Genomic DNA, 21,820 nt, shown 5'->3' with positions numbered 1-21,820 from the left:
CTACCCTGAGCAAGCAGTGACATGGAACTGCCATGACTGAGAGGGGGCAGACTCACTGTGGACAGAACATTTAGGGCAGGACAGAGAGAACATTCCAACTGAATTTAAGAAAATATGGGCACTTGGGGCAGTAGATTTATGTGTTAGATATCCAAGCAGAAAGGTCAAGTGGGCATTTGGATTCACGGGTTGAGTTCAGGAGAGAGGTGTTCCGGAGATATCTATATATCTACATACATATATTGTGAGTCACTGGCATATAGATGGCATTTAAAGCCAACGGACTGCATGAGATCATCAAAGCTGTGAGGAGAGAGAAAAGATGACAACCAAGGAATGAGCCCCAGGATCACTAAGAGAAGGAAGGGACTAGCAATGCAATTAAGAAGGGACTTAAGGTAAGAGAAAAGGCAAAAAAAAAAAAAAAAAAAAAAGTGTTTTCCTGGGAGCCAAGTGAGGAGTAACAGTAACTTCAAGGAAGAGAGAATGATCAGCTTGTGTGTCAAATGCTTCGATACACTAGGTAATATGAGGGTGGAGAATATTCGAGATGAGAGGTACTAGTGTGTCTCAATTATGGAAATTATACAGTGAAGAGGCAAACAATATTGTGGGCAAGAGAGGTTTTTATTTTCTATCTATTTCTGAGGTAGGTAATATTTATAGATAGGTGGATTTTCTATGTTATGTCACCCTGATATTTCTGGGATAAACCAATGTGGTCTGATGTCACCTTTAAGAAGTAGATTGCTAGATTCTGGGGCACCTGGGTGGCTCAGTCAGTTAGGTGTCCGACTCTTGACCTTGGCTCAGGACATGGTTTCATGGTTTGTGGGACTGAGCCCTGCATCAAGCTCTGTGCTGGCAGCACAGAGCCTGCTTTAGATTCTCTGCCTTTCCCCCTGCTTGCACGCATGCTCTCTCTCACTTGCTCTGAAAATAAACAAACTTAAAAGAAGTATATTGCTAGATTCAATTGGCGCATTTTAGGAAGATCTTTGCGTCTATGTAATGAGTGAGACTGGTTTAGAATTTCCCTTTCTCTTTCTCCTGTCTGATTTTAAGATGTATACGGAGTTGGAGAGTGTTTCCGCTTTCTAATCTCTGGAGGAAACGAAAACGATCTGTTCTAGGAAGTATGGTATTGCTCTCCTGTAAAACCATATGGCCTAGTGTTTTCGTTATGGAAAGATTTTTCAGTAACTCAGAGTTTTGCTATAATTCTAGGTTTACAGTTATCTTCTTTAGCATTTTGAAGAGATTCGACTACTCTCTTCTCACCTCTGTGTTGCTGTTACAGTCTACTCTCACTCCAATTATAATTTTCCTGATCAGTCATCTGTCCTTGTTCTCTGGGCACTTTTATGATCTTATCTTTGGTGAGCTGCACTTCTGTCCCAATCTGTGGAAGCACGGATTTCTGTATTCTTCTTGATGTCTGTTGTGCTTTCTGCTCTGTTCACAGACACCTGTCATTTATTTGGGAAGAATTTGAGCCATTAACTCTTCAAATTGCCTCTCCTCTATGATCCATGGTTTTTTTTCTTCTGTGAATCTTGTGAAAATTGCTTAATCTCTTTTCTGTATTTTCCACTTTCTTCTCTCCCTGTGAGGTGTTGGGAATAATTTTTTTCAGACCTATCTCCCAATTCATTCTGTTTTCAAACTTCTGTTTAATGCATATGTTAATTTTTTTCATTTCAACTATATATTTTTCAAAATTGCCTAGTAGTTTTTTAGTTTCTTATTGTTTGCTCATTTTTGAATCTGTCATTTCTTTGTTTAAACGTGGTCATTCCTTATCTGATAACAGATACTCTTGAAGTTATTGAGGGTCCAAATTAGTTGCTTTTCTTTTTTTGGCTGAATCTCACTCCTGGTTTTCCTTATTTCCCCTGGTTATTGTTGATCTTTGGAAGTTCATATTTGATTATTTCAATCTGAGAAAAAACTGTGGTCTAAATTGAGGACACTTTTTTTCTGCGGAGAATATACACATTTCCTTCTACGATGAGGCAAACTGAGCCCTTTGGGGGCCCCTGGATGAATCCAAGAGTCTCTAGCTCAGCTGGTCCACCTCACTTCTGACCCACTGCTGGGTCTCCTGAGCCTGTAGATGGCATCACTGATAACCGCACTTGTTCTATTTTGACCACCACACCTTTCCCCCTCCTCTTTGTGGATTCTCCTTCCTTCCAGTGAGTTCAAAAGTGCAAAGGACATTTTCTTTTCTCATTAAAAAAACCCTTTATACTCATTTCATTATTAGCTGGAAATCACAGGAGTTAGAATATCAGCCCAGGGGACAGACACAAAGGGGAAGCACAATGCTTCCCCAACAGGTCTCTGCTCCACAGGTGGCCAGTGGGAGTGGAGGCAGGCCTGGGCATTTACGTGTGACGGGTGGGCCTGGCTGCTAGGGCTCAGCGGTCCTCCTCGTCCAGGGACTCTGAGTCCACCTGCACCCTCACTCGCTCCCACACTCCCTGGCGGCGTGCGTCCAGATGGGGGCCCTCCCACATGCCGACATCGTGTAATGGCTCTTCCCGGGAGCCACACCACGGCCCCTCCTCGAAGTTTCTGTCCTTCTTCCTGTTCCTTGTCCTCCCTGCTCTCCCCCTTCTGGGAGATTTAAGCTTATTCTAAATGTCTTGTAGTGAAATGGCCCCTCACGGTATCTAGTCAAACCTGATATCAGAAGCAGCAGTGTAAATACTTTGGCAACTCCATATTTGAATATAAACTAGTGATTCTTGCTGATATAGCAGATACTACAGGAAACCACTGATGCTGGTGAGCTAATGATGAATTGTTTCTTCTGTTGATGTTTGTTTAATAGCTACCAAACAATACTAGAAAAATTGTCAAAGCCAGGCAGGCAGCCTATCCCACACTTTTTTCTTGCTAACAGATTCTCATTTTGTTCAGAGCAAACCAAATACCTCCTGCCCCAGCCTATTTTACTGCTGGGAGGAACCGTGAGCTCTAGTTATTGCCAGTGTGATACAGGTGGAAGTCTGCTCTGAAGGCTTCTGGAAAAGCATTTTCTTTGCTGATACAAAGGAACAGATACAGCTAGCCTCACCTTTCTTTCTCCTTACTGTCTAGAACACAAATGTGTTCTCTGGAGCTGTAGCACTCACGCTGCTGCCATAATGTGATGTGCCCTGAGAAAGTTTCTCGAGAGCAGAGATCACATCTTAGTAGTCTTAACTAAGACCCTTCACAGTCCATCATGCAGCCCCTGTGCCCCAAATTAAAAAAAAAAAAAGGCACTCAATACTGAATTGAGAGGGACTGAATCCCCTTAGCAAACATGCGCTCACCTTTTCAAGCAGACAGCCAATTTCATTTTATTAGAGCATTATGGGCATTCTCATGTTAAATTTGATTAATACATGTCCTAAACTAATTATTAGCAAGAGATAAGAATGTATTTGAAGTCAGAGTTGGCAACACTGAATGCCAACAAAAGGTCTGCAAATATACTACCTTATCGACTATTTCAAAGTAGACGTCTCCTACCTCCATGACAATGATAAAAGCCAACTTGGCTGCAATCACGTGCCAGTAATAGATGTTGTGTTTATACTCTTGTGGGTGTCCAGGTGGGTACCGGAAATCACGATACCTGGAAACAAAATGGAAGGATATAAGGAGATAATTCTTCTTGACTAACTACTGTAAGCAAGGGCCCATTTCAAAAGAGGTCATATTTAATACAATGCTCTTTTAAGTTGGACATCATATAAATTTTCTCAGAGTTTAATTTGCTGACAAAATCCTGAAATAACTACTCCCGTAATACTTCACTTAACCTAAGATGGTAATGATGTATTCCATCTATGTGAAAACAAACAAAAGTGTTAACATTGTTTTTTGCCAGTTTCATCCTTGCTTTCTCAAAAGAGTATAACTAAAACGATTCAGCGTATTTTCAGAAACAGGTTTATAAATTTATTTATATAACGTATCCTCAGGCTTCACTCAGCCACATGCGATCTCTCTCTGTAAAGAGTAGCACCCATCTGCTTGTTACACTTTTCAAACTCTTGTCCTTATGAGATGTCATGTGCTACTGCTGTTGGTGTCTTCCCTCAGGTAGCACATCTCAAATTTCCTACTTGTAATCTATTTGACCTAGAAGAGTCTAACAACTGTTTAGAATTATGTCAAGTAAAAGTAAGCAGATTCGACGTGGGATTCTCAAGAGGCTCTACAGTGTGTAAATTTGAAACACTTATTTGGGGCTTTTTTCTGGTTTCTTGGTTGTGTTGCTGAGAATTTGAACCAGAAAAGGGTTTGAGGAGTTGAGCTAAATGAGTATTTAGAGCCTCTTCTGGGTTAAGACTATGATTTAAAAAACAAACTCTTGGGGCACCTGGGTGGCTCAGTTGGTTAAGCATCTGACTGGTTCAGGTCATGATCTCACAGTCCGTGAGTTCAAGCCCCATGTCAGGCTCTGTGCTGACAGCTCAGAGCCTGGAGCCTGCTTCAGATTCTGTCTCCCTCTTTCTGCCCCTCTCTCAAAAAATAAACATTAAAAAAAATTTTTTTAAAGGATTTTAAAAAACAAACTCTATGACCTATAGTGAACAAACTATCAATTAGTGATTTACTTGACATCTACTGACTACAGTTGACCTTACCGGCCATTACAATCAATGCAGAGAGCTCGGAATACTTTCAGAGAATACTTCTGGGCTAGGCTGAGGTATTTACATTTCTCATTTTTGTATTTCTTGAAGTGAGAGTGATAGTTTGTCATCACTAAATACATCAGGTTGTGCTTGGATAACAGATTCGTCATACCAACTGAAAGAACTTGTTTTTTGGAACTCCTTGCATTTCTTAATTTCTAAGATACAAACAAAACTTTTCTCTCGGATCAGTATCCCTGTAATCATTTGAAACCCTCATCTTTATATCATGTTTTATTGTTTCATTTGAAAGTTCTGACCTCTGTCTGTATTAACTTTTAGATCTTTTCCTTTTTTAAGTTTGGCTGAAAAAAAATGTCTCCAGCAATTTTATTTAGAATTACATTATAATAAAAGTCCTTTAAAAGATGAAGTGCATTTTTTTTTTTTTTTTATTTAATTTTTTTTTTTTTTTTTTTTCAACGTTTATTTATTTTGGGGACAGAGAGAGACAGAGCATGAACGGGCGAGGGGCAGAGAGAGAGGGAGACACAGAATCGGAAACAGGCTCCAGGCTCTGAGCCATCAGCCCAGAGCCCGACGCGGGGCTCGAACTCACGGACCGCGAGATCGTGACCTGGCTGAAGTCGGATGCTTAACCGACTGCGCCACCCAGGCGCCCCGAAGTGCATTTTTAAACATGTCAGCAGAACTTGCCTGCATGTGGTATGTTTTTCAAGCCCAGAATATGGATTTCCTTTGCTTCTGTTTTTGAAGTCTGCGATGTTGAAGTAGGAAAGAGTGTTGTTGATGTATCCCTCCATGGTGTAGTGGGTGTGGTCCCCATAGGGAGGGACGGAGAAGGACCAGTAATACACCAGGCGGGGGATCATGTCTGATGTGAAAGCGATGATCATGGCCTATATTGGGAGGAAAACAGTAAGGGGACATTAATTTAGAGCCTTTATAGCTATGGTTAACAAATGTGTCAGAATTATAGTTTCATCAGTTGATTTTTTTTTTAAATTGAAAGATTCAGAAACTTTAATTCTTTCCTGTCTAATGGACGTAGATAGTGAATGTCCTAAAGTCTTTGAGCAGCTGCTTTAAAGAATAGTTACTTCCTCTTGTCTTCAGTTCAAATAAGGGCTGTCCAGAAGTCCACCTACAATTGGAAAGCAAAAGCTGGCAAGTTGCCTGTTTCTTTTTTTTTTTTTTTTAATGTTTATTTATTTTTGAGACAGAGAGAGACAGCATGAACGGGGGAGGGTCAGAGAGAGGGAGACACAGAATCTGAAACAGGCTCCAGGCTCTGAGCTGTCAGCACAGAGCCCGACACGGGTTCGAAATCAAGGACTGTGAGATTATGACCTGAGCTGAGGTCGGCCACTTAACCGACTGAGCCACCCAGGTGCCCCAAGTTGCCTGTTTCTTAAGTACAGCAAGAATAATTGTAGACCATCGTATCCTGGATAACTCGAGTTGCTTGCATATATTATATATAAATTAGATTTTCATAAATTAGAATATTATACAATTCAATCAATCTTGGAACTCTACTAGATATAATTTTCAGCTCTCTTTTATGATTTAGAAGACCGTTTTGTAGAAGTAATATTAGGGTCAATATTATAATAATTTGGCCTTATACAATTCCTTTGTAGAATTTATAATTGATATAAAACTGATCTTTTAAATCCCTTGACTCTTAAAAATAGAATATAAATTGAATAAAATATATTTCCTTGATCTAATAATGGTCTTCAAATTCATACTTTTTCCCCTAGAGTGTCTTGATTTATTTATACAAGTCAACCTATAGTCTCATTTTAAACTCTCAGTATATACTTATGTATGTTGCTTCATTAGAAAACAAGAATTTTTTAAATTAACTTTAAAATGTAGGAAGCAAGAAAGTATACTGGAGTTATTTCATTCACATAGTCAAATGTATGCCTATTTTATAAGATCTAGTGTCTAGGGGCGCCTGGGTGGCTCAGTCGGTTGGGCGTCTGACTTCGGCTCAGGTCATGATCTTGCGGTCGGTGAGTTCAAGCCCTGCGTTGGGCTCTGTGCTGACAGCTCAGAGCCTGGAGCCTGTTTTGGATTCTGTATCTCCCTCTCTCTCTCTCTGACCTTCCCCCATTCATGCTCTCTCTCTGTCTCAAAAATGAATAAACGTAAAAAAAAAAAAAATTAAAAAAAAAAGATCTAATGTCTAAGCTTCTAAGCTTCAAAAAGGCTAACTGGACAAAGTTATGAACATTATCATAGTTATGTTCTCAAATTAAAGGAATAAATATAGGTCAATTTTAAACGTGGGCCTGTGTCTGGCAGACCTCTATTAGGATGCAAAGCTATTATGAATTACATGAATTTTCTCTAAAATTCTTTAATTTGGGCTTTAAACTCTCCAATGTGTAAAACTGGCTTGAAGGAAGGAGCAAGTAAGGAATATACTTAAATCCATATTCTATGTGAATAAACAAAGTTAAACGATTCAGTCATTTATTGAGGCAGAAAGACAGGTTTTTGGCACAACGTGATTTTTAATACTATTCATCTGAACATGTGGTTTAGCTGCAGAGACCACAAGCCAACAAACAAGATCTCAGTCAGAGCAAGAAAAACAACTAAGGGGCTTTTCTATTGCAAAATGACCCCCACTAGTAGACCAGCTTTGTCATTTCCTCCCAAGTGTGCCTGTGTCTGCTTCTGGCTGGTGGAGGGGGGAGGGGGTAAGGCAAGAATATTTTACTTTACCAGATTTGAATAGTTTAAAATTTCCTGTTATCATTTAGCTATAGCTTTTTACAGAATCACCTGCAGATGTGCTCCAGGAAGCTGCAAAAATTCCAACAAGGAAGATAATTCTCTTGTCTTCTGACAAGATATTTTTCCTCCTGAATTGAGCTGCTTTGAGACACGCTGCAAGAGTACAAATAAATGCAGTGTGCTTCATTTCCTATGCTGTTCTGAACACAATTTTCCATTTATATCAAACTAAATTAAAATTGGTCTTCAACGGCAGATACTATGGCCTGATACAACCGTGTCAATTCCGCTTCTTTGCTGGGGACTAGCAGCTTTAAAATGAATGATTCGATGTCCATTCTCATCCCTGGTGGCTATTCTCTTCTTCCTACAGTTAAAAGCTCCCCTATTATGGAAAGTTAGCACTTGAGTGCCCAGTACATTTTGGAGGCACATATTAGGAGTGTGAGGGGATAATTTACATGTTTCATTCTTATAGGCATATATACAAACGTCCACAGAACCTGCATCTTGGAAGCTGTAACAAATCCTAATAATATGGGAAAGAAAAGGATTGTCCATCATTCAATCAATGATCTAAAAAGCAGTTTTCCTACGGTACAATGAAACGATGCCTAAGTTGTAAGAAGAAACAACTACTGGATAAGAACCAGCAGCACCAATTAGCAAGCACACATGTGCCTGTGTGTGTATACACAGACACATCCACACAGAGTAGACCTAGAAACACAGCCAGTACCCCATCTGTGCTAATGGAGTGGAGCCATCCTGGGGATACTAGGAAAAGGTGCCTGACACAAGCAAACCAGAGTGCTGAGGACTGGGCAGTAAGAGTCATTTGAATTTTCTGGCTAGCTGAAGGTCAAACAAAAACGCTTTTAGTTTCAAACCTTGTTGCTAAAATTTTCCTAACGTACACAATTCCACGTTCCTGCCTTGCTTAGTGTTGTATAGCATATTTAATGTGACAGATTAATTCTTTCATGATTGTAACACAGTGGACGTTGAAGGTGTGGGTTACTTGGGTGAATGGAAAATGATACAACCTAGCAGTTGTTTTTGTGTGTGTGTGTGTGTGTGTGCAATTTGTAACTTTCTCCAAAAAGTAGGGATAACATACAATTCAGATAAATTGAGGGTTCTTGACGGGTGGTGACAGCTGGGTTCCAGATAACTTGCTTTGTTGTGTAAAACTGTAACCACAAGAACTGTAAAATTCTTGTGCCTTTAGTTTAGACACCTGTTGGAAGTCTACACAGAGTCACTATTACTGATGATGGATAATGATGATAAAACAGCAGCAGCTAACGTTCCATGAGGACCAGGCTCTGTGCATTCCATGCATTAACTCACTGAAGTCCTTGGTCATCCTTTATGGTATATAATATTCTTAAAATATGCGATAGGGAATTATTCAATTTACAAACAATAAAATGAAGTTGTGAAGTGTTAAGGCCTGGCCCAAGGTCATGCAGCTGGGAAGCTACAATACTGACAGGTGGACTGAGAGTCTGGCCTGTGACTGCAATGTTGAGTATGTTCCCTCATCCAGAAGACTGACCCACAGGCACTGAGTTCTGTTCTGTTTCTACAGGTGCTTGTGGGAAAAGACTGGGGACTCAGGGCAAGTGTGGCTTAACTAAGAAATGAAAACTGGGATATCATCTTTTGGGGATTGTCAGTGACCCAGGAGTAAAATGGGTAGTGAACTAAGGGAGGAAATAGCCCTAATTGTAAGCATATTTCTAAGGAAAGTGCTCATCCCCCTGCTGGGCTGGCATGGAAATTGTTCTCCCTGAAAACTCCCTGCTGGCCTGTGTTTTAAAAAAAAGGGGCGGGGGAGGAGGGTGCGGGGGTGGGCAAAGAGAGACTGTTCAGATTGGTCCAAAATCTATACAGGTTGTTCTGTTCCCTCAGAGCTGGGACACATGCAGGGTATGAGGCTGCTTAGCTAATGACTAGAGGGTGGCCAGCAAAGGCCAAGGGGACAGACGGGGTGGGGAGGAGAGATGGGACCCATCCTACAGCCCCCCCTCCTTGAAGAACCCTAGGAGACATGATTGGAACACACAAAGTGCGTGAACATACTTCACCATCAAATAGTCAATATTTTAAATTGATAGTTTGGAATATATAGTAAAATATGGTAGAAGGATAGTTCTTATTTGCGGGCAGTAAACACTGTAAGTGGGCAGATGTCTATCTCTATTACGACAGCACTATTGTATAGCTCTTTTTATAGTCGCATCAGGATTAAGAGAGTTGGTACTTACTGTTATTACTATTACTATGTTCCTGTTAAATAAAAACGTTAGCAAATGAGCAATGATAGTATCATGGTCACTCTTAGCAACTGCCTCTGTAAGAGCTCTTGACTTTGTAAATTAATAATTACAAACAATTAAAAACATTAAAAAAATAATAACAATTACAGTTATAACAACTGTTTTTATACAGATGATAGTACCAGCACCTCCCTCCCATTAGAAAAAAATATCAAACATTTGATTCTTTAGGTAGCGACACTAATGCATTTTGGACTTTTCAAGGTCTTTACCCTGCGAAGCCTATGTTTACTCACATTGGTCACCACAGCCAGAATCGCTATTCCTTGCATGATGGGCTGCCAGGCTCCGATGTCTTGGGCTTTTTCTGGAACCATGCGTCTATACTGGGTAGTCATTTTCCATGCGTCCACTCTTATTTCCAATATATTGTTCACCAGAGCCAACAGGGGGGCCAGTGGAAAAGAGGCCACAAATAAGGTGACGAACCCAAACTGAATAACTGTCAATGGAATGGACACACATCATGGAGTGGTGGATGGATGGAAGGACAACGTATTTTCCTTTACTCTTACAAAGAAAGAAAAAGGCAAACGAACTAAATCCCAAAGAGAAAAGACATCCATGGTAATAACAATGTTCAACAAAAGACAAATATGAAATCTCTGGAAAGAAGACTAATTATAACCAGTTTCTATCACATGATATAATATACCTAATTATAGGAATATAATACCTAACAGGAATAATAATATACCTAAATATATTAACAGGAATAATATACCTAAAATCTTTAATCAACTCAAGTTATTTGTTGGTATTAAAGTTGGGACACTCTCAGTATGTTACTCATTCTCTGTTGAAATAACAGAATGTTGGAACATGATTCATGATTTTGGGTTAAAAAAAGAAAAGGAGTATTGTGGAAGTATCTAACAAGTTCAAAAGAAATAAGAAATGTACTTTTGGGAAGGCTATGTGTAGAGAATGTTAGAGGAAATATGCTGCAAATAGGCAAATGAGCAACCTTCCCTGAGTCTGCAAACGCAAGTTGCCATGCCTTCAGAGAATTTGTAATATTATTACAAATCACAGAAATGTATGTGACAAAATTATCTTAATAAGGCAAGATATAATCCTTCAAGAATTTTTATCTGGAAGTGGTTGCCATCTATGTGGTCATATTAAGTAAATATCCAAGTGAGGGGTTAGAAGTACTTTTCTCCTTGTAATTTAGGTGGCACTGCTATAGATGGGCAGCAGAGATTGGGGCAAGCTGTACCACAGGGAGGTAAAGGTTAAAAATAACGCCAGAGATCTAAAAGAAATCTTTCAAGTAAACGAGTACAGATATGGGACTAAGGCTGTGAATGCCAGGAAGATTTACAGCCCCTTTACAGCTACTGCTCAGAACAGGGGCAGGGACCAATCAGGCAAGGAAGGGCAAGACTGTGGAGGGGTATGTAGGTAGAAGGAGCTGGCATGCTCTTCTGGTCTGAGAAGCCAGGGTATGCTGCAGAAGAACAGAGAGGGCTGGAAAGATCTGGCAGGTCCACAGGCCAGGCAAGAGCCACCGTCTTCAGGGAAGACAGACAATTACCGGAGTTGATGATATCATAGATGTTGACACCAATGCTTGGTATTATGCTGCTGACTGTGTCTATGCATCACCTACCCCTAAATGAATTCATCTGCCTGCTAGGGGCCAGGCAAGTAATAGAAATGTGTGGAGTGGGTGCAGTCAAATGTGGTAAACTGGCAAGTGCATAGCCTAATGAAATGGAAGGGACTGCATACAGTTGCCATGTTGGAATGAGGGTCCAATGTTGCCTGATCTTATTATTCAAGAGAAGCCAGAAATGAGGACTATGCAAGCAGTCAGCCCAGTTAAAAATCCAAAACAGAAAAGATGTTATTTATAATGACAACAAAAGTATAGACTATTTAGGAGAAAGTTAGTGAGAAATGTTAACAAGGTATGGTAATGGTCTTAAAAAATAAAAACAAATAATGATAAATGAATGAATGGTAGGATGTACCATATGCTTCTTAATTGGGCAGAGTCAAGATGGGGGGACTTATATCAATTTTTTTCTCCAAAGTATAATTTAGAATTCCAATACAAATTCAGTTAGTGATCCCAAATGGGTATTTTTTTTTTTTAAAGCTGAAAGAGGATGCTAAAGTTTTCCAAGAAATATACACAAGTACACAAGTAAAATAATGAAAAGGAATGCTTCAACTGACAGGAGAGACAATCTGGAAGAGAATACAATAGGTCTACCTCTGAGAGATTCTAATAATGTATATTATTATGCTCTGGAATTGAAACAGTTTAGAACTAATAGGATGAATTAAACAGAATTGATGCAGATATTCATGGGAGTTTACTATATTATAAAAAGTGATGCTTCAAATCAGTGGATTCAAGTGTTGGAGCAATCAGCTACATCACTGGAAAAAACTGGTATGGAGTCCTCCCTTTTGACATCAAAAGAGAGATGGATTCATTGAAAAATAATGCACCAGAAAAACCAACATGGTATCATCTGTTTTGATATTCAAGCGAGAAGAACTTTCTAAGCTTTGAAATGAAGAACAAAAAAGACCTACCGATTCTGCAAGGAAATAAATACCCAATGTAAAAACAAAAATAATCCTTGTCTAAAACTTTTCCATGACCCTATATTGCTAAAATGCTCTATGCTTACTTCTTCATTTTGAGTTTCTTGAAAAAGTACCTCAACTATTTCTCTGCTTATTCCCTCCTCAAAGCCCTACATCCTGCCACGGCCCTCCCTATGCTCACTATGCAGTGGCTGCAGATTTCAAAGCCAGGGTACATTTTCAGTCCTTATTTGTTTGATTGCTAGGCAGCTTTTGATATGGCCAAACATTTCCCTCTCAGTGGAATGCCTTCCCCCTGACTTCTGTTTTACTTAAATAATTTTAAAAAGCGAAGGTGTGTGTGTGTGCACGCGTGCACATGCGTCCACACGCATGCATGCACATAATTTCTTTTAAACACTACCTGTAGTGCGCCTTCTACCTTTTCCCACTGTGCCAGCAATTAAGTGTGGGTTCAACTCTTTCCTCCCCACCCTGCCCGCTTATTTTGCATTATGCTCCTTTTAGTCAGTGTTCAAATTCCTCTTAAGCAACATTCTCACCTTCTAAGCTTTCCATGTTGGAGTAACTCCCTGCTACATTTCTTCCAACTGTTCTGCTATTCTTCCTTTGTGGATTTCTTTCCCCATTTACCCTTTAAATGCCCCATTTCCCCAGGGCCTAATCATCAATTCTGTGTCTGGCATGCCTGAATCACCCCCAGGGTCTTACCTGTAGCTTCTCTGAGCTCCTGGGGAATCCAACTTTCTAATGGACATTTCTACGGATCCATCCCATGGACACCTCACACTTGAAATATTCAATACTGAACCATTTCCTTGACACCAGCTCCTCTACTCATATTCTTACCTGCACATTCAATCTCCTGGAAATTATCTCACCAATTTTATTCCTCACCTACCATACTAGTTATCTCTTTAGCACTTGTCCAATCTGTCTCCCTGATCTCTATGCCCATACCCACTGCCTCTATTTAGGTGTGGGGATTACCTAGTTGTGTGGGTTACCTGGTGTAGCCTCCCAAAATATCCTTCTCCTACCAAAATATCTTCCATTCTGCTGCCAGAATGATCTGATCTTTGTCAACATAAACATTATATAGCTCTCTTGCTTACAAATATTCCCATGGGTAAGGATAAGTTCATTAAGGAGAAGTTCTAGTTCCCTGGATGAGCACACGAGACCCATTATGACACAGTCCTTGCTTACCTGACATTCCCACCTATGGATCCTTTGTTCTCGCCATACTTTGAACTGGCCAAGCTGTTTCATGTCCTTGTACTTTTAAATGTCCACCTCTTTACATGAAATGTCCATTCCCTTTACCATACTTGAAACAACTTCCATTCACTCTTCAAAATCCAATTCAAATCTCATGTGCTCTAGAAAGTCCCATCTGCATTTACTTTCTTGACAATCCACCAAATACTGACCACCCCTCACTTGGCTCTGTAAGGGCAGGCACCAAGTCTTACTTGTCTTGGTATCCCCAGCAATTGATAAGAGTATTTGGCATAGCAGGTGCTCCATAAATGTTTATCAGATGAATGAATAACGAGGTAGGAGGCCTGCAAAAATGAGGAAATACCAATGCAGGTAGTGGGAGGAAACAGTGGAGATGAGGAAATGGAAGAACACAGGCCTGAGTCCTGGAGAAGTACAGTGGGGTGCTGAGGTGGGGTTAGCACTGGAGAAAGAGGAAAATGGGTGGGCACAAGGAAATGCTAAAGAAGAGTTGGTACTAATTATAGTAAATTAGGTGGAGAAAATAATATATGAAGGTCACTGTTTGAATAGATCTTTGAAAATTAACTTGGAGATGGAGGATGATGAGGTCAAGTTAACAAGGATAGAGGAGGCAGGGCCAGAGACAAACAGGGCCCACTCAATCATTTTCTTGCATTTCATTTATGTCACCCGCCCCCTAGGAAGGCCTCACCAAGTTCACAAGAGACTGGGTGTCTGTGCTGTAAGTACAAAATGGTATCTTCTGGTTTTGAAGCTAGATTTTAGACTGACAGACTATCTCTCTATGTCCTGTGTCTGAATTCTCAGAAGTTAAGACCAGACACCCGGGGAAGCAATTTGGTTAACAGACCAGGGTTACTTTAATAATCTCAAAGGATGGTGGGGAATTCACTAAAGATAACAGAAATTTCGCTCAAAAATAAAACCCAAAAAACATGCCATAAAGAACTTCACTACTGTTGAATTTGGTAAGTTCTTTATAGATTTTGGAAGCGAACACTTTATCTGATATATCATTTGCAAATATCTTCTCCCATTCTGTTGGTTGCCTTTTAGTTTAATCCAGTGAAGAAATGGGCAAAAGACATGAATAGACACTTCTCCAAGGAAGACATCCAGATGGCCAACCCACACATGAAAAAATGTTCCACGTCACTCATCATCAGGGAAATACAAATCAAAACCACAATGAGATACCACCTCACACCTGTCAGAATGGCTACCATGAATAACTCCGGCAACAACAGATGTTGGCGAGGATGAGGAGAAAGAGGATCTCTTTTGCATTGTTGGTGGGAATGCAAGGTGGTGAAGCCATTCTGGAAAACAGTATGGAGGTTCCTCAAAAAACTAAAAATAGAACTACCCTATGACCCAGCAATTGCACTACAGGCATTTATCCAAGGGATACAGGTGTGCTGTTTCAAAGGGACACATGCACCCCCATGTTTATAGCAGCACTATCAACAACAGCCCAAGTATGGAAAGAGCCCAAATATCCACTGATGGATGAATGGATAAAGAACATGTGGTATATATATATACAATGGAGTATTACTCGGCAATCAAAAAGAATGAAATCTTGCCATTTGCAACTATGTGGATGGAACTGGAGGGTATTATGCAAAGTGAAATTAGAGAATGACAATAATCATTTGACTTTAGTCATATAAGGACTTTAAGAGACAAAACAGATGAACATAAGGGAAGGGAAACAAAAATAATATAAAAACAGGGAGGGGGACGAAACAGAAGAGACTCATAAATATGGAGAACAAACTGAGGGTTACTGGAGGGGTTGTAGAAGGGGGGATGGGCTAAATGGGTAAGGGGCATTAAGGAATCTACTCATGGAATCATTGTTTCACTATATGCTAACTAATTTGGATATAAATTTTAAAAAATAAAACTAAAAAAAAAAAAAAAAAAAGAACTTCACTGGGATGGTGGGGGCAATATTAACGTAAACTCAACTAGCAGTTGTATGTAGGTGTTGAAACTCCAAGCTCAGGTCACTTGAATAAATATCTATGAGTATTAGGTCCAGACAGTGGTGCTCCAGCTGAAGACTGAGAGATGCAAAGGCTTTGTAGCTACCTCGAACAGGATTAGTTAGCCAGGGGACAGGCATACCCACAACCAGATGCCATCAAGGCAGGAACCAAGTACTATTAATGCCTACAGAAAAGAGCAGCAAATCTGTGTGAAAAGCTGAGGGTTACTACTGAGGCTTCGCAGGAGTTCTTCAGGAAGAGAAGAGAATGGTGTTTCAGGCAGAAGGGAGATCTAGTCCCCTCCACTGGGCAGAGGGGACTAGAGCTGGTGGTTGGATACAAGGCTCCAGGCTCATTTGCCAGAAGATGTTTGGTTTCAGCAGCTAGGAGGCATAATTAAGAAGGTAGATGGTGGTGTCATTAATGAATATGGGAAGAAGCAGGAGGAAACTATAATGAGGCCATCGACAAAGGCACTCTATATTTATTTTAGAGGAACAAAAATAATTCAAGAGGCACTTGGAAATTCTCTCTCTCACAAAGTAAAATAACAAAAAATAGTTTCACTCTGGTATTGAATATGGAACAGACTGCTTTCAAAAATTAATTTTTCTAATTCATTAGGTATTATTTAGATAATAGGAAAACAATTTAATAAATCTAAAAAATATCTCTGTAATAGTCGTTATTCTATCCTTTCTTGTAGGGTGGGATGAAGCCGAATTATTTTGTTGGTAACTATTTTAATGAGACTATGAAACTCTAAAAGTCATACCAATTTCTCCTCAAAGCACAACCTTTTCCTATAACTTTTTCTCACAATGCTCTTTATTTGACTAATCAACTACAGAAAAATAACTCTATTTTTTCAAGGTATGTTTTCGGTGCTAAAATAACAAATGATATTCTGCCCCAGAATGTTGTTGTTATTAATGCTGATAATAGCTCCAATAAGAAATATTTACAATTATGATTCATTTTGGAATCAGAGGTAATTTTCTTACAGTTCTTTTGAAAATTAACAGAATAAATAAATAAATAGAGCTTCTACGTTATGTACTGAAGCTACACCCTTAAACGAACCTGGTCCCAAAACCTAACAAAAGCAAAAATGAAATTTAAATCAAACTCCAGGCTGCAAAGTATTGTTGACTGAAGGTGCTACAAGATGAACCTTTCACTCACTGAAAGAAGCAGATGTGTTCCCATGTTTCATGTATATTTTTAAAAGCAATTATTTTATATATAGAATGTGATTTAATAAAAACCATCCTCTATCTGCAGACTTGTAAACAGGAACTGCAAAGGGGTATCTTTGCAAACACACAAACCCCTCTGCATAAATGCACAGCCTGTCAACCAAAATGTTCTGCCTCCTTTCCTAATCCCCTAAGCTGAAAAAAATTATAGTTCAGTGCAATGGTTAGCTGAAAGAGCACAGATCTAAAACACATAAATCGTTAGCCTCCTAATAAGATGTAAGTGTGTTATGCATAATAGAAAAGATGGTGTTTCCTCTGGAAATCTGTTTTGAGATGTGTCCACTTAAAGGCACCTAAGAGCTCAGGGTCAAGTCCAATGAACAGAAACAGAGCCCAAGCAAATACTACACAAGTGGACAAAGCATTCAAGAAGGAGGGGACCTGTGCTAACTTCTTAATCCCAAACCAGCAAAATGGTTCTGAATTCAAGCCAGTGATTATCCATGAGGTCAAAGAACCAGGCAGAAACCGTGGGCCAGAAGAAATAGAGATGCTGTTACAGGCAGGTGGGAGGTGTCAGAGGGGAACCCTGTGATCCTGCCTGCCACGAAACAGCATGTGCCTACAGGCTCTCTGTCCAGGCCTGCTTCAATGACTCATTCAGAAGTGTATCGGCCAACAGCTGTGCCTGCGTGGACTCCAGCACAAGCTGAATCACCTCTAATAATAGCTCTGAGTTCATTCTCAGACAACATGGTTAGAGTGCTCTGAGTATGGTGAGGAGGTATCTCAACGAATATTCCAGGCCACTGCTTCGTAATAAATCTTTAGCTTTGTACAACATACATATTGACAAGGATCCACACAGTCACCTTATCTGAAAGCCTGATTGTGTACTTTGATCTAGTGGAGAAAAACATGCTTCTCTTCATTTCAATATGCCAGGTAATTATGTGGGATCGAAAACATACTCCAATCTAATTTTTATATCAACTAAAACTTCAGTAAGGACTTACTCATTTCAAGATATTCATAAAACAATCCCAGTTTGCCCATGGGCTGCAGGTGGTAGTCTTGTTCCCATCGCGGGGCTATCTTTTCTGCTCTGGAAACTGTGTGGCATCGCCCAATCAGGTTCTTGACCCAGCTGTCAAAAAGATCAAACTATCAATTAGAATATTATCCAATTACTTTGCAGATATCTCAAGCTAAACACATAATCCTCCCAAGAAATTAATTTCTCGGTTTCATGCTAAATTTCTTTTTGTTCCTTCCTCTTTACCCGAAAGTATTTTGAAAAGCAGCACTATGTACTGAGTTTTAAGATCGTAACTGCTATTATTTTTTTCTCCCAGCTCCTTTCCACGTGGACAGTTGATTTTTTTAAATGTTTTTATTTTTGAGAGAGAGCGTGCGCGCATGTATGTACATGAGTGGGGCACGAGGGAGACAGAGGATCTGAAGCAGGCTATGAACTGACACCAGGGCCTGATGTGGGGCTTGAACTCTGGAGCCATGAGATCATGACCTGAGCTGAAGTTGGATGCTCAAATGACTGAGCCACCCAGGTGCCCCATGGACAGTTAGTTTTTAAAAAGACTTTCATTTGATCAACTTTATTTTTTTCCCCCATTTCCCTACCATTATCCACAATGGTCTTTCCAGAATGAAGCCACCGGAGAAAATAAAATGAAGACAGACATGGTATGCGAGCTGGTAACAGTGCCCTGGAGAAGATCGAAGCAGAGTAAGGAGTGGAGTGTTGGCATTTGTGGTAGGGGAGTGGGGCGGTGGCAGGGAAGGGCTCTCACCAAGAGTGACATTTGAATGAAAATATGAAGAGGCAGAGAGAACAGCAACTACAGGACCCAGAGGCAGGAACACGCCTCCTACATCTGACAGACAGCATGGAGCCTGGTGTGGTCCAGGCCTAGCAGGAAACCAGGCTGGAAGTTTTGAGGAGTGGGGAGCCTAAGAGACCACTGTGGAGATCTGGGCATTTTCTACTCTGGGGGAAACAGGGAGCCATTAAAGGGCTCTGAGAGAAAAGTGATGTATTTTCATTTTAGATGAAACAGGTCCAAGACCCTAGTTTAAGCTGAAAAAATCAAGGACCAGAGAAGCAAAATGCCTCCTCAAAGTCATAGTGCACAGCTGGCTGAAAACACAGCCTAGTGCTCTGCTCTGTCAGACACTGGCCCCACAGAGTCGTCTCTTGTCTTATATGTTATTTTCTTTCTCAAAGCCTCCAAATAAATGTTTCCCCCTTTTCTATGGCTCTTTTTCCTGAAAATAGATTGAAGTCTGGCAGTGAAATGAGGTGTGCACCTGTAGCCTGAAGAACCGTTGTCCCCTAAGGCAACAGCTGGCTTGTGGTCTACTCATGGAGTTCACCAGAAGAGGCACAACAGCAGCAAAGAATGTCAAATATAAATGTCTGGGCCAAGCTTTGGCTGATTAAACAATATACTTGTACAGATTTCAAATTCAGGAAATGAGAAGGCCTCACGCTACTGTAAAGACAACTGTGTGTGTTGCACGCGCACCTGTGTGGGTGTGCACTCCCCTTGCCCCCCACGGAGATACGTGTTACAAATAGCTCATTATGCTATTAGGTTTCCCACTGCTGGCTGGTCTGTGTCAACTTCACTGACCACTCCCCGAGGTTTACAAAGGGGAGATTTCTCTACAACAGACGGTGCCCCTGGCTTCACAATCTTTTCCCATTTCTTTCTCTTCTATGACATGACGGACACAGCAGGCGGCTGTAGAAAGTGGAGGGGACATGGTCTCAGACACCCCTGAATGTGAATCTACACTTCAATGCTTACTATTTAACTTCAGTCAAGTTCAAATAAAATGGGTGATAAAACCCTGTCGGGATAAAATTCTGTCAGGATTAACTAATTCAGAACAGGTAAAATATTTAGCACATTTCCTAACACACCAAAACCCCCTTCACAGGATTTTCTTTTGTCCAGTACAGGCTAACTGGCTGAGGCCAGGACGACTGTAAATACAGCCTAAGCTACTCAGGATTTTGACGAGGGGACGAAAATGCTTGGATCGGTGGATCTCACGTCAGCACTTCGAATGGCCCAGAATGCTTGTTGCTGGTGCTATTTCCTGTATCCCAACCTGAAGCTCTGGCATCAGTCAAGTCTAAAGCATGGCCTGGGAACCTACAGTTTTACACATGACAGAACCCTTGTGAGGCAGGTGGCATCAACGTCGACACATCCATCACCCTTCAGGACATCCAACGAGATTCCTGGTTTCTACTGTTTTGTTTTTGGCTCTGCCTCACGCTTCCAGCCTCAGCCTCTTGACTGAACTGTCTCCAAGCCCCAGAGAAGCAGGTCTTTTGCTATCAGGGCCCCAAATCCATTACAATTTGGACTGAGGATGGAACCTCTGTCCCGGCAACCACTCGCATGACCGGCTGGGCTGGTACTTCCCTCTCTCAAGATACTGCCTTCCTCCACCTGTAATAGGTCATATTAGAAGTCTTTCTGACTAGCTTTCTTTTCTGAGCTCCAGGCTCTGAGCCTTTTGTTCAGTCTTCCTGAGTTGAACCACTCATCTGTAGTAGGAAATCTTGGGCTGTCATTCATCCATCACTGTTGGTGGCCTTTTGGGTTTTCTAGTGGGTTATAACAGATTCTAGTGCAGAGATCTCAATCTTGACTGCACACGAAAATCACTTAGAGAGCTTTTTAAAAATACAGATGCTAGACACGGGTAGGATCTTTCTTCTGCTAGCAGGGTTACAACACAATTTTCTTAGGAATTTACCATGTACATTAGCAATAACAGCATTGTAAAAGGTTACCCTTCCGTTAAGTCCTTATTATGTGTAAAGCATGATATAAAGCACTTTACACCTCATTTTCTCTTTGTATCTTTATCATATTTAATCCACATACTACAGATAATCACAATTTCTGTGTAGAATATTCTACAGTATTTCCATTTGCTAATTTTGATTATAAGCATCCTTCACTATCTGAATCTATTTTACTGTTCCTGAATGTAAAGAGTGAGTATGGATAGTGAGGGATAACTGTATTTAGGTTCTCTCAGTGTATCTTTGGTTCATCCTCTAGCCAAATCAGATCTTGAGAAGGGATAGTTTCCCTTGTAATAGCTCACTTTCCTGCTTTAAGTAGCGCATACCCATTGTAGAAAATACAGAAAACATATAAAGGATGAAAATTACAGCCCTCCATCATCTAAATGCCAAAGAACAATGCTACTGGCATTCTGGATATTTAATTATTTTACTTAACATTTTAGCATATAAATTTCTCCAGAGTGAATGGCTTAATGCAGGGATTGTGTCAGCCTTTTGTCAAATACGGAACAGAATTCCCAGGAATGCCTCAAATATCAAAATACTAAGTGAGGCTGGGAAGGCCAAAGGGCTCTGAGCTTGCTTTCTGGGTACAAACAAACAACTCTGTTACTTTGCTGATGTGCTGTATCTGAAGGATGGGAGTCACTCATTCACACTAGAGCATGCCCACTAAATACGAGCTACCGATTTAGGTGCTAGCGGGACCCCAAAAGGAAGCTGGGTCACGGTGCCAGATGTGCTGCTCCGTTTGCTCCAAGGGTCCTTGCCAAGGACCTCAGGTGGTGTGGGGGTGGAAGAAGGTTAAGTTTGTGGTGACATTCATTTCACTGTGCTCGTTTTGACATATTTTAACAGTGTGAAAACAGTCACCGACTAACAAGGCTTTTCTCTCCATCCCTGTGTATTTTGGGGGTGAGGGTAGTTGTGGGTAGCAGGGATAACTGATAGATCTTTCACTTTGTGTGAAGAAAGAAAGAAGGAAGCTGGCAGCCAGACGCAAAGAAGCAGAGATGAGAAGAGCCCCTGTTGCTCTCTCAAGTGCTAACATCTAGCATTCCCAGTTTTCAGACAAGGGAAAGATAACTCAAAACACACTGCCCTTAAGTATTTTAGGCCAGGAGTAGAAATATCCAAATGAAAAGTTCAGGTCGCGATAATGTGTGACAGAAGACTCACTTGAAGTGCAGGTATA

At 40.6% G+C, this 21,820-nt stretch overlaps 1 protein-coding gene across 2 annotated transcripts in view; it reads right to left on the bottom strand.

Moving 5' to 3' along the window:
- The window catches only part of ANO6 (anoctamin 6), a 198,507-nt gene that overhangs the window by 5,014 nt on the left and 171,673 nt on the right, over nt 1-21,820 (bottom strand). For both annotated transcript variants that reach the window (XM_047865899.1, XM_047865900.1), the window contains 4 exons: nt 17,789-17,919; nt 9,997-10,202; nt 5,358-5,560; nt 3,526-3,631 (listed from right to left, as the gene is read on the bottom strand). In XM_047865899.1, the coding sequence (XP_047721855.1) occupies nt 3,526-3,631; nt 5,358-5,560; nt 9,997-10,202; nt 17,789-17,919 (646 nt within the window). The remainder of the gene's footprint in view (nt 1-3,525; nt 3,632-5,357; nt 5,561-9,996; nt 10,203-17,788; nt 17,920-21,820) is intronic.

This window comes from Prionailurus viverrinus, chromosome B4 (genome assembly GCF_022837055.1).
Source record: "Prionailurus viverrinus isolate Anna chromosome B4, UM_Priviv_1.0, whole genome shotgun sequence".
In the NCBI taxonomy this organism is placed as follows: domain Eukaryota; kingdom Metazoa; phylum Chordata; class Mammalia; order Carnivora; family Felidae; genus Prionailurus; species Prionailurus viverrinus.
The sequence above is the reverse complement of the archived record's forward strand: the minus strand, read 5'-3'. Positions and strand labels throughout refer to the sequence as shown.